The sequence below is a fragment of the Anoplolepis gracilipes genome, chromosome 6, assembly GCF_047496725.1.
Source record: "Anoplolepis gracilipes chromosome 6, ASM4749672v1, whole genome shotgun sequence".
Taxonomy (NCBI): domain Eukaryota; kingdom Metazoa; phylum Arthropoda; class Insecta; order Hymenoptera; family Formicidae; genus Anoplolepis; species Anoplolepis gracilipes.
Window position 1 is genome coordinate 14,713,762 of NC_132975.1, and position 12,424 is coordinate 14,726,185.

General features: G+C 33.2%; 2 protein-coding genes across 6 annotated transcripts; one reads left to right on the forward strand and one right to left on the reverse strand.

Moving 5' to 3' along the window:
• The first annotated feature begins 1,297 nt into the window (after positions 1-1,297).
• Tre1 (Trapped in endoderm 1) lies at positions 1,298-6,661 on the forward strand. Of its 5 annotated transcripts, none has more exons than XM_072893795.1 (4): positions 1,298-1,439; positions 4,727-4,953; positions 5,060-5,306; positions 5,490-6,661. In XM_072893795.1, exons 2-4 carry the CDS (start codon positions 4,803-4,805, stop codon positions 6,142-6,144), a joined length of 1,053 nt encoding a protein of 350 aa, XP_072749896.1. In that variant the 5' UTR covers positions 1,298-1,439; positions 4,727-4,802; the 3' UTR covers positions 6,145-6,661. The 5 variants fall into 5 exon arrangements, with proteins under 5 accessions (XP_072749896.1, XP_072749895.1, XP_072749894.1 ...); XM_072893794.1 differs by having other exon boundaries at positions 1,299-1,448; XM_072893793.1 differs by having other exon boundaries at positions 1,391-1,527.
• A 743-nt stretch (positions 6,662-7,404) lies between these two features.
• Positions 7,405-10,499, reverse strand: LOC140667020 (putative inactive tyrosine-protein kinase Wsck). The gene is made up of 4 exons (XM_072894650.1): positions 9,942-10,499; positions 9,713-9,867; positions 7,800-9,544; positions 7,405-7,638 (listed from the first exon to the last, which is right to left on the reverse strand). Exons 1-4 carry the CDS (start codon positions 10,121-10,123, stop codon positions 7,570-7,572), a joined length of 2,151 nt encoding a protein of 716 aa, XP_072750751.1. The 5' UTR covers positions 10,124-10,499; the 3' UTR covers positions 7,405-7,569.
• Positions 10,500-12,424: the final 1,925 nt, after the last annotated feature.

Below are 12,424 nucleotides of genomic sequence, written 5' to 3' on the forward strand. Positions count from 1 at the left end.
GTATTTCAATTTTCCACAATGCCGACAATAGAAATAATATTAATTTAAAAACTAATGTGACATACAATGTGTATTATAAATTTTTTGTTGTTTCAGTAATGCTTGATAAAGGAAAAAAGTCTGGTTTGTTCCAAAAAAATTACAGAGAAATTGTAAAAAAAAAAACATCGTGACGTGTAATAAATTTCCCTCCATTCAATTCTTTCAAAGCATTCAAACGTGTTATTCAAAGAGAATTATTTTTCGTTGCGCCGAAAATTCGACAGTGCTTCACAATTACCCGCACGATTAATCCACACTTTAACCCATTATTAATTAAGAACTGAAATCAAAGCAAGCGATACTGTCACAGTAACTGATGATGCTATACGTAACAAATAAATTGTGATACATTATCGAAGCAGATTTTATACAGTGCAAAAATTGTGCAGGAAAAATTTCATTATAAACCGTCACGTAATATTCACATATTTCATTTTTAATCAAAAATTTTTAAAAACATGACATCAATTATGAAACTTGCAAACTTTGTGTTACGTGGTAACTATAATCTTCATGTTGATAACCAATGTCGAAATATGAATGGATCTATTGCGTGTGTACAGTTTGATTACGACGGCTCTTCGGGTATTTATTTTCCAGTATTCGATATCTCATTATCAGAGAAACAGGACGCTATGATTAAAGAATATATCTTTATTCCTAAAACATTCCTAATTCAACGAGCTATTGGACGATAGAAATTGAGACTTATTATGTAAAAATTTCCTAGATGGTAAAAAAATGGAAGATGCAGCTTAAAAATAATTTTCTTTGTTTATTATATACATGCATTTAAATATATGATATTAGATTTTATACCAACATACTCCATTTAAATAAATAAAATAAAATATCTCTGAAATTTCTGGATATTTTTCTCGACACATGTTCACTTCTATTTCTCTTCTGTTCCTTTTGCGGTTAACCATGAAAATAATCTACAACACTTGTACGTCTTTAAGAGCCTCTAAATTATCTGCGCAGTTAATCAACCACTAAATGTGAATTATACTCAATGCAAAGAGATAAAAAAATATTCCATCTGTGTGATTGTATAAATAATCTGCATCCTTTGTTCTGTTTTTTTTTTTTCAATTAAATTTAATTACGAATTAATATTAAATAAAAAATATTAAATTTAATAGGAAAAGTCAAGAGTTTTCAATTTTCATCTTCGCACAAGTTTTACGTTGAGAAAAAAGAAATCAAAAAAAGAGAGAGCGAGATGTAAGACAAAATCTCATATCACTTTCTGCCACGCTCGGTGCGTGCTATCGAGTTTCCTTGTGACGTTTCCCTCCCCGTTACTAAACTCGGCGGGATACAAAAACCTACCTTTAATCAGCCGAAGGAGCTCAACAGTCGGCCGATGCGCGCCGCAGAGGGGATGAAAGAAGGCAAGTAGGGTGAGTTTATTTGTTGAGGGCCACTCCTTCCGATTGTTCGGTGGCCCTTTGTGACCGTTGACAGCTGCTGCCTACGGACGTAAGTCATATTCGCTTTCACCGATCGTTTGAGAATCGGGAAAGAGCTAGCTAGTGCGGCGGTTGTACTTCTCATCGAAATGATTTCACGTGTGAACCGAAGACTTGTGTGATTCGATGTTTATCTAAAATAAGTTTAAATTAGACAGCAGGGTATCATCTTGAATGTTTACATGTGCTTTCTAATACAGTAAATGAGACACGTGCCGCCTCTGCAGTAATTCACGTGCGGGTATTTGTCACGTGTTTCAGAAAAGTGTGGGTGTATAGAATACGTGCATCGAATCGCGTGAATCAACTTTATTCAAATTAATACGAGATTAAAAAGAAACTATTTAGCCTTTGCATAATTTAGATTTTAGTCTCGTACTGCGTTTCAGGAAAATTATTACAGAGGTAACAATTATATATTGAAACAAAATATTTTAAAAATTATATATATAATTATTATATTTTTTATTTATTATTTTATTATTATATATTTGTTATATATCATTTAATTATGAAATGTATTATATTGTATATACATGTGTGTGACGTCTACATGTACGATGTCTATGGTTGAGTGAAAATCGAAAATAAACATAAGAAAATATGTGTGCGGGTAAACATACTTCAATAATATTACGACGTGAACGTACATACTCCGAGTGTTTAATATCATCGAATGATATCTCAAGGACAGATTCTATTATCTTTTTATTCTTTCTGACGCACAGTTTTTCTATTTTCATCTTTAATTAATGCGCGTGATAAAATGATTCAACGATCCATCTTCATCGATTTTTCATTTTTGACAATACGGCACAAGAAACACCAGGCACGGCCAAATTAGGCGGATAAACTTTCGATCAGAAGTAAACAACGAAATGGATGAAACGGAACGAAATGGAATGCGACAAAGAAAAAAAAGATCGTATATAAAATTTATATATCGTTGAAATTTACTATTCTTTTAGTCGCTATTTTTGAAACGTAAAGTGCATCAAGATGTTTTGTAAGCTCGATAAACCAGAGAACGAAAGAGAGAGTTTATAATTCTCATATTTTATACACATGATTGAATGAACCAATTCAGATTGAAACTACAGAATTTGTATAATTTTAGCTCAATTTTATTGTATAAATATATTGATATAAAGGATATTTATTTCTCTATGCAGCAAAAGAAACTGAATTATTTACAAACAAAATTTTAATCGTCAATTAAAATTATAATTCTCATATTTTATACACATGATTGAATGAACCAATTCAGATTGAAACTACAGAATTTGTATAATTTTAGCTCAATTTTATTGTATAAATATATTGATATAAAGGATATTTATTTCTCTATATGCAGCAAAAGAAACTGAATTATTTACAAACAAAATTTTAATCGTCAATTAAAATTATTTGCTATGATTTTTAAATCATTTAGGATCATTTATTTAAAAATTAAAAAGTTAAATTACTTAAATTAAAATTACCGTTCTTATACTAATTTTATCACAAATTTAATTTTATATCTTTGTTTTTTTTTTTTTTTTTACATTCAGAATTTCATTTAGCAGTTCTTACAATTAGAAGAATGATTTTCAACATCTTTTGTATATCTTTCGATTAGAATCAATCATATGTTCTTCAAGAAAATGTGTGCTATCATTTTGTTAGGATTCTTAACAGATTAATTTCTCTAATCATTGTTAGAACAAAACAATAATCAATGATTCATCGATCAAAGATTATTGTAATTGTAGGCACAATTATATCAATTATTCTATAGTTCGCATATATAAATTTAATATCTAAACACGTATGTGTGTGTGTGAGATTGTTATTTAAAAATGTGAATATAATTTTAGACCAACATTAATATAGTCAGTTCATGATATAAATGTTAAAAGATTTTAAGTGTTTCAACAAGATTAATAAAAAAAAAAAAAAATCAAAATCAAAAGAGTAATGAACGAAATTAACCGCGAAGATCGGAAGAAAGCGGAAGAAAAGTGTAAAAAGACGAAGAGGAAGAAGAAGAAGAAGGGGAGAAGTTAAATCGAGTGAGTTAGATAAGGAGACTTGTGGTGTACTTGTAAAGGGTACACGAGTCAGCAGAGTTCGTCAGTCTGTGAACGAGCGTCTGCCGGAATAACGGAAGCTATTCAAGTGTTGACCATAGTACAACTCACGATATCAATCGATAACCAGATCGAAACAATAAAAGGACTAATAAGATTTAGAAGCTAAAGTTAAAAAATTAAAAAAAAAGAACAAAGAAGAAACAATCGTTGACATGGATAAAAAATAGAAAATACATGTTTAATTACAAAAAAAAAAAAAAAACAAATTTGATCCAAAAAAATTAATAAAAAATTGATTACAAGATAGAGAGAAGATATTTAAGACGAATTGTTGAGTGACTTAATTGGCGTGACGGCTATAAGATATCGCAATAATTTCTAAATGAGAAATACTTCTCGAGTAACAGCTACGATGTAACAATAAATGAAATGATTCAGCGAACTCTTTCCCTTGGAGATCAAAGTTCACATTGTCGCAATGCCGGCGGTTAGACAGAGGGATCAGTATTCCGAGAAGGTCACAAAAATTTATCGGCGTGACTAACTTGTGTTTTTTAATGGAAGAGCGCGAGCAACGCGAGAAAAGATATGGAAATGAATTGATGCAGCACGCACGATAAAAGACGACTCTGAATACATCTCGAAGGGTGTGTGCTCTTTCTTCTTTTTCACTCTTTTTTCCGGAAATTCTTCCTTTAAGAAGCCCGTCGCGATAAGATTGAGAAAGTTAGCAGCGAAAAGTAAACAAAAAGGTTAATGAAAATACATGAAAAAAAAAGGAAGTGTCCGTCGCGAAAATGAACATGAATGAATGAGAAAAGGGTGTAAATGCGACAGAATAATTGGACTAATTCTGACACTCTATCCTGCAAGAGATAGATGAATTAAAAGCAAATCTGTTTTAAACGTCACAATCTCCAAAATATGAAAAATTTATTTTAAACTTTTATTCTGATTCATTTTTTCTATTCCCTCCTATTTTTGTCTTCTATTATCTATTTTAATTTTCATAATTTGGAGAAGTTTAAAAAGAAATCGGACATTAAAAATAAAGATCAAGAAAGAAAATCTCTCAAAATTAAAATATCATAAAGAGTCAATTTTTTCGTCAGAATATTTAAAAAATTTTTTTTACAGCACGTGAGCCGCATTGACTTTTGACTTCTCGAAGAATGCGAGGAAAGAAGGAGCGTTTTCTGCAAATTCGATAAAAATGGAGCACTTTACGGCAAATAATACGATCTTTACTGCAGAATTTAATATTCCAATTACCGCAGAAGATGGAGACTACAAGCCATTCGCGCGATCTGTGACTATCGTTGCCGCTGTTTGCGCTATAATATTCAGCATTATCGGAGTGTTAGGTAACAGCCTTTATATTTTAAGAGTCATCCTTTACACTTGCCTGCAACAATTCTAAAGATTTAAATTTTCAACAACAACTCCCTGAGACATAGATCTAAATTTCAGGTAATCTAGTGACGGTAATTGCATTATTAAAATACACCAAGTTAAGACGACATGCCACTACGGCATTTGTGATAAGCCTCAGTATCTCCGACTTGATTTTTTCAGCGGTTAATTTACCTTTAACCGCCAGTAGATACTTAAACGAAGCATGGATTTTAGGCGACACCCTATGCAAGATATTTCCCTTATTTTTCTACGGGAACGTTGCTGTGTCTTTACTCAGTATGGTAGCCATTACTATTAACAGGTACCTAAGTTTCATTGAACATTCTCTGAAACTTACACTTTTCGATATAAGAAGTCTATCTTGATATAATTTTTAAAAATACACATATGAAAAAAAAAATATATTAATTATAATATATTGTTAAAAATGTACCTGAAAAACACTTTAATAATGATTTGGGTGACTGACTCTTGATTCTTCTAGATATGTACTGATTTCACAATCGGACATCTACAACCAATTATATACCAGTCGCGGGATAACACTGATGTTAATAGCCATATGGACACTGAGTTTTTTTATGCTGCTGCCACCCTTGCTCGGGATCTGGGGCACTCTAGGATTGGATCCAGCCACCTTCTCGTGCACCATATTGAAGAAAAACGGTTCCAGCCCGAAGAAGCTTCTGTTCGTTCTTGGTTTCGTTGTACCATGCGTAGTGATTAGTGTTTCGTATCTCTGCATATATTGGCGCGTCCGGAGTAGCCGGAGGAATCTCGAGGCACACGCAATGGGAAGACGCGCTGGTAGACGAGCCGGTGGATTTCAACGAAGGGAGGATTCCAGAGTGACCAGACTGATGCTCACCATATTTCTTTGCTTCCTGATGTGTTTCATGCCGTTGATGCTGATGAACGTGATCGACGAGAAAATGAAGATCCCGATACTCCACGTCATAGCGTCCGTGCTCGCTTGGGCCTCGGCGGTAATTAATCCTTTCATCTATGCCGGTACCAACAAACTCTACAGGGAAGCGTACAAACAGGTTCTGTGCCCCACGTCTAGCAGAACACCTACGATCGGTCCTAAACCAGCGCATTCTCACTCAAGCAAAGTCTCGTCACCTCATACGACATAAATAAAAATATCATACGTTTCGAGACGATTGATCGTCATATAAAGTAAACGAGTAAAAAGTTGATGCATAATATTTTTTTGCTTATTTTTTTATAAAAATGTTAAACATTTAAAAAAAGTAATGTAAAAATAAAATTTTTTATAGAATATAACTGTAAAAGATACTAAGATTACAAGAATCTAAAAAACTGTAAAAGCAAAAATTTACCTTCATGATTTCACAGGAATCACGAGATTAAGCACTAGAAATTAAGATTCTCATTTGACAAACTAAATATCTCTTTTTTTTTGTTTGTTTTCTTTTTTCTTGTAATCGGGAATAAAAAATATAAAATTAACGTAAAGGAAAATATATACATATAAAAAAATCTTATTTCTTACTTTACATACATAGACACATTGTATCGCAATGTTACAATATATAAAATGACATTTTTCTTTGCATAATACAAAATATACATATACTTTTGTAAAAAAAATGTATAATAAAAAATATAAATGTACATTGTAACAACATTGGCAAAATAAAAACTTAATATACATTAAGTAATCTATTGCGACTTAAGACAAAAGTATGGTTCATATACGATATAAATCTCGTACATAAAAGATTTATAGTTCTTTAAAAAAAATACTTACATTTAATCTTTGTAAAAGATTACACATCTTTAGTTTATGATCAATACTATGCTTTATGGCAATTTTACTGATTATTTATTCAACGATATTTATAGATGCATATTAATTTGATAATATATTTGTACTTGAAGAAAGTGAGATATTATCATTTAAGTACATTGATTTAATCGTGAACAAGATACTGTCACAAAGATAACATGAACAAATATTTACTTCTAACAAAAACAATATGATTCGGATAAGACTAATATTTATGAATAAAAATAAAAAGAAATAAAAATATAAAAATTTTTAAAAAATTCAAAAATTAAAAAAATGTAAAAATAAAATACATTTCCTATTATTTATTTAATACACAATGCACGTACTTTATGTTTGTATCAATTAACTTTACCTTATCTTTGTTACTGACCAACTATATTAATCTCAGTTATTTTATGCTAAACATGGACGGAAATTGTATTAATACTTTGTAAGATTTACCTTATATTACACTTATATAATAAAATTTAAATTTAAGATATATGAAAAATAAAATGCAGATATGCTACGCGAAAAATCTGTATATATATATATATATATATATATATATATATATATATACAGATACACTTATGATAATAAAATCTGAGATTCTCTTGTGAATACAATATTTACAAATAAAAAATAAATTGGACTCAATGCTAAACAAATAAAAATATACGTAATTAAATACGTAATAATAATAAAATAATTACATAATGTATATTATGTAACTCACATTATGTAATGTACATGAAAATCGAGATTAGTTCAACTCCAATTCAGGTATGTAAGGCTCTGTGATTGCGGTGATTGGGCACATGGTTAAAGTATCCTACAAATGAGAAACATACATAAATAGTTAAAATAAATATTTCATATTTTTATAATAAGTAAATATTTCTTTTTAATCATATCAACGCAATATAAAAATACGCGTTATATATATTATTAAAAATACTTAAAATAATATAAAATCAAGCTTTATTTTCTTACCAGTCGTGTAAGTTCATCAAACGTTGGCCGCTCTTCGGGATCATCTCGCCAGCAAGACAACATGACCTCGTAAATCGGATCTGGAACGTCCAACAATTGCGGTAACCGTACACCTTGCGAAACTGCGTCCTCTACCTCGCTGTCGAGCGTCAAGTTCGAGTATGGCGTACCGCCCATGCTAAGTATCTCCCACAAAAGTACACCGAATGACCAGATCACACCCGGCTGATGTTTCTTCTGACGATCGAAGCATTCGATCGCCGTCCATCTGGCATATTTGACGTCTTCCAAAGAGTACTTGCCGATACCGTGACCAATAAGTTTAGGCGTCCAGTCATTTGTTAGCCCTACGCTTCGTGCGCAAAGACGGGTATGAATAATCTTATAATCCGCCAGATATTGTAACGCGACCGCTATCGAGGTCGAAATGGACAATATTCGATTTGTCGGAAACGCATCCCCGGATCGCGCGCCTAACAGACGATTTTTCAAGATGTGCGGTGGTGATTCGAGAACGACATACAGCGTATCGGAGGTCTCGCAAGTTCCAACAAGTCCCGCGAGATACTTCATGGAACCCACTCGAATGCACACGTCCAATTCTCTCAGCATATGCCGTTTGTCGGATCCTTTCAGGGCGCCGTCGGCTATGGTGTGAATCGTGACCGGACCGGAGGAGCCATCATCCTTCGTGACAGTTCCAGTATGCACAGTACCGAATCGACCTCTGCGCACGACAAAACTATCAACGGACAGAGCGTTTTGCGGTATACTCCACACTTTCTTCTTCAATTCTTGATAATGATTTACTCTCTCGGGAATGTCCTCTGGAATGTAACCCATGTTATCTACCTCATATACCGGACCTTGCAACGTGAGTTCCTGCTGTTCCGGCAACTTCCGCATATTGAATCTTTCGTGTCGTCGTCGCAATACAAAGTACAGGAATATCAAAGCGCCGAGCAGTATACTCAAGATTGTAATTGCAATGCATAACACGAGAGCGGTAGTATCCATTTGGTTCGTCTCTGTCGCTTCGCGATTGAACATGTTATTGGCCAGATCGGAATAGGAACGTTGTATCTCCGCCCCTATTCGCGAAATCACCACGAGGCCAATCTGTGCGGATACAAAATAATTCTTCAATGGAACGTTATAGTAACCTCCAATCATCTTGCCATCGCCTACGATGAATCTCTTGTATTTATGAAAGTCCGATGGGTCGAATTGCGCAGTAACATAGTAATTTAAGCCCTGCTTCGATGCGCTCTCATACTTTAAGTATTCAACGTGAGAGCCAACTGGAGGTATAGTGCCAGCTTGTACAACGACTACCTGATACGCGCTGATCGGTCCGTATTCGCTGTGACCTTCGGTGAGCATGACGGTTACGGTGCTGTCCCCACGTTCCAATACCTCGGGAGTAACTGGTTTTTCGGAAGGTCCTATCAAGGTCCATGCTACAGCGTATGCTGGATCGCTAGGTCCCTGCGTATTGTTGGCAACGATAGATATATTATATTTGGTGCCTGGTTGAAGACCTCTCAAGATTGTGCTGTTCGATGCACCTCCCTGAATCTGACTTTCAACAGGTGGTAAAACGTTGCTAGCGTGTGTTTTTATAGCGACAGCGCGAACAGTGTAAAACATAACATTTCCATTGGGTATGTCAGGTGGCTGCCATGTTATTACAAGGGCATCTATGTCGTCTCTAGTTACTTGTATCCTCCTCGGTGGACTTGGCCCTAAAAATATATATTTATTTCTTTTATATATATATATATTTAAAAACTTTATTTTGCATTAAACATGTCAATATAGATATCTCTTATTATATCTATTAAATCTTTTGCATAGTATGCAATAGTATGAAGGTTACAGAGCGGAGGATTTATATTATTTGCTAACCATACCTTGCTGGCCAGTGGCATAAACGCTCATAGCTTCATAGCTGCCGCAATAATTATTAGGATCATTGGTGCAAGGAACGTTACAACCATTTGACGGACCTCCCTGTCCAAATCTGCTGATGCAGTAACACAGCTGCCCATTCATTAACGCCGCGAACCTACATATGAAACAAAGGTATTTTAAAATCCCTTCTACACATGTCAAACTATCTGACAAACATTATACACTTACATGTAATAATGAGAACGGCATTTTTGTGCACACTCGGCAGGAACGCTGGCGTATCCCAGTGTCGGCGACGGTAATTCCGAGGCGGAACTGCGGAAACAACCCTCGTACTTTTGAGCGCACGCAAGGTAAACACCATAGATGATAAATAAGAGGAATGTGACAGTCATCGTCATTTTGGACATGAGTTGGTTTAAAATGAGAAAAAATCTTGGTTCTCGGCCAAGATTCTCAAGCGCTGCTCTCCTCCACGTATCGTAACATATCGCTGTGAGTTATTCGTTTGGAATGCGCGACAATGAATGAACGCGGGACGCGGTGACACAACGCGAAACGCACGAGACACGAGACGAATAGGGTTAAGTTCGTCTCGCCAGATCGTCCTGCGCTGCCGACGAGTCGTGGACGATTCCCTTTGAGTCGGCCAATTCGCGTACGCTCATCTTGAACGATTCCTCAAAGTATCGAGAACGAAATCGTCGCGTTCCTTTAAATTGATCAACGAATTCATTCGCAAGTAAACAACATCTACCGAGTCCACGTACGCTCTGCCGTACGCGCCGACGCGCCCATTGAGTCACGTGTCACGTGCTGCACTCTATCGTCTTTATGTCAGGATCGTAGGAATTAAAGAGTATATCCCGAAGCGTCCCCAAATATATCCGATCGAGCTTTAATCTCGATTTACGTCCGTAAATTTTGTTCTCATATATTTCTAATTTATATACATGAATAATAAAGTAATTTTTTAAATTAATTATAAAAAAATGTTGAGTAGAATAATTCTCCAACTTGGTGGAAAAATAGATAAATATATGATTCTACCACGCTCTTAATCTCCTTAAATTATTACGGCACTGTGCTATTTCATAGGTGCGGCTACACTTTTACGTTACGCACTGGCTATTGATATACTTATAGAACACGATTGAATGGGATTCGCATCGGTAACTATTGAATCGAGAAATAGGCCAATTGTCTATGATAAAGAATAGCGAAAGAAAAATAAATAATAGAAGCTTAAAAACGACTTTTTTTAAAAAGCCTTTGCTTTCATCTGTATTTTCTTTATTTAAAATTTTTTTTATATAGTATATTTTAGCATATATTATGTTATATACTTTTAATATAAAAAATATAGTATCTCTATTTCATGTTGAAAATATGAAAGAATATAAATAATATTTGCAATTTAAAAAAAAAAAATAAATTTATATATTATTTATACATACAGTAACTCTCACTTTTTTCAACATACCCATACAACACAGATCATTGCAATATTGCAAATTGCAATGAAACATTACAAAGACATTGCAGAGATATAAATCCACAAAATACTAGTACAGTTGTTGCAACATAACAAATATTTCGGAAAAAATTCAAAATCAATAGTCTAGCATTATATTTTTTAGGATAAAACGTGTGGAAAACGTAAAATACAAAAAAATTTGAACTTAAAATAAATTCAATAATATTTATTTAAGTATTACATTATAAATTTATATATAATAAATATATATATATATATATATATATATATATATATATATAAATATATACATATAAATATATATATAAATATAATAAATTATATATATATATATAATTTATTATATATGTATAATTATAGGTAAATTTATAATATTTTATAGAAAAAAAATTATTACAAACATTTATTCAAGTTCAACTTTTTCGTATTTTATGTGTTCATATGCTTCTGATATTTATCTATCAAGAACAAAAATATTCTTATATGCAACATTATTCGATAATTGCAGTAACAATACATTATTGAAAATTCATAACATTGCAATATTGCTATAATATTTCGTTACAATCTTCCTAAAGACGAACAGTTTAACGTTGCTGCAATGGTGCAGCAACATTTCGTAGTGAATTTGCAATATTGCAATATTGCGGTGAAAGATTGTTGCAATGTGTATACAATCTATCTGTGCTGTATTGGTTACTGTGTATTTCTAAATAAAATTAATCTTATATAAAGTTATAAAGATACGTATTTTTTAATAATACTATTTTAACAAGAGGATAGAGAGCAAAAAATGAAAAATGACAGCGAAAACAACTTTATTTAATAAATTTGCAAGAGACCAGATTTTTTTACTGACTAATTTATAAAGCTTTTGTTCCCGCTATTTTCACCGTCAATTCTCGTTAAAATAAAGTTACAAACTTGTAGGGCGCCACCTAATCGACACGACTTTTTGGTCGGATACGGATAATTGTAGGCTGCATAATAATATTCAAGGTCGCGTTAAGTAGAAGTGTTCCTAGATTATATCTTGATAGCATGATTACCACAACCCCGCGAGGCGAAAGACCCTTGTGTATCGATCTTCGAAAGACCTTACGCTTTTCATCGAAGAAATTCTTCCTTCGACGTCTTCGATACTTCCTACCTTAAGGATATTATGTTGACGTTTTACAAATTAATTGCAAAAGGCTGCGGCAAGTTCTGCGGT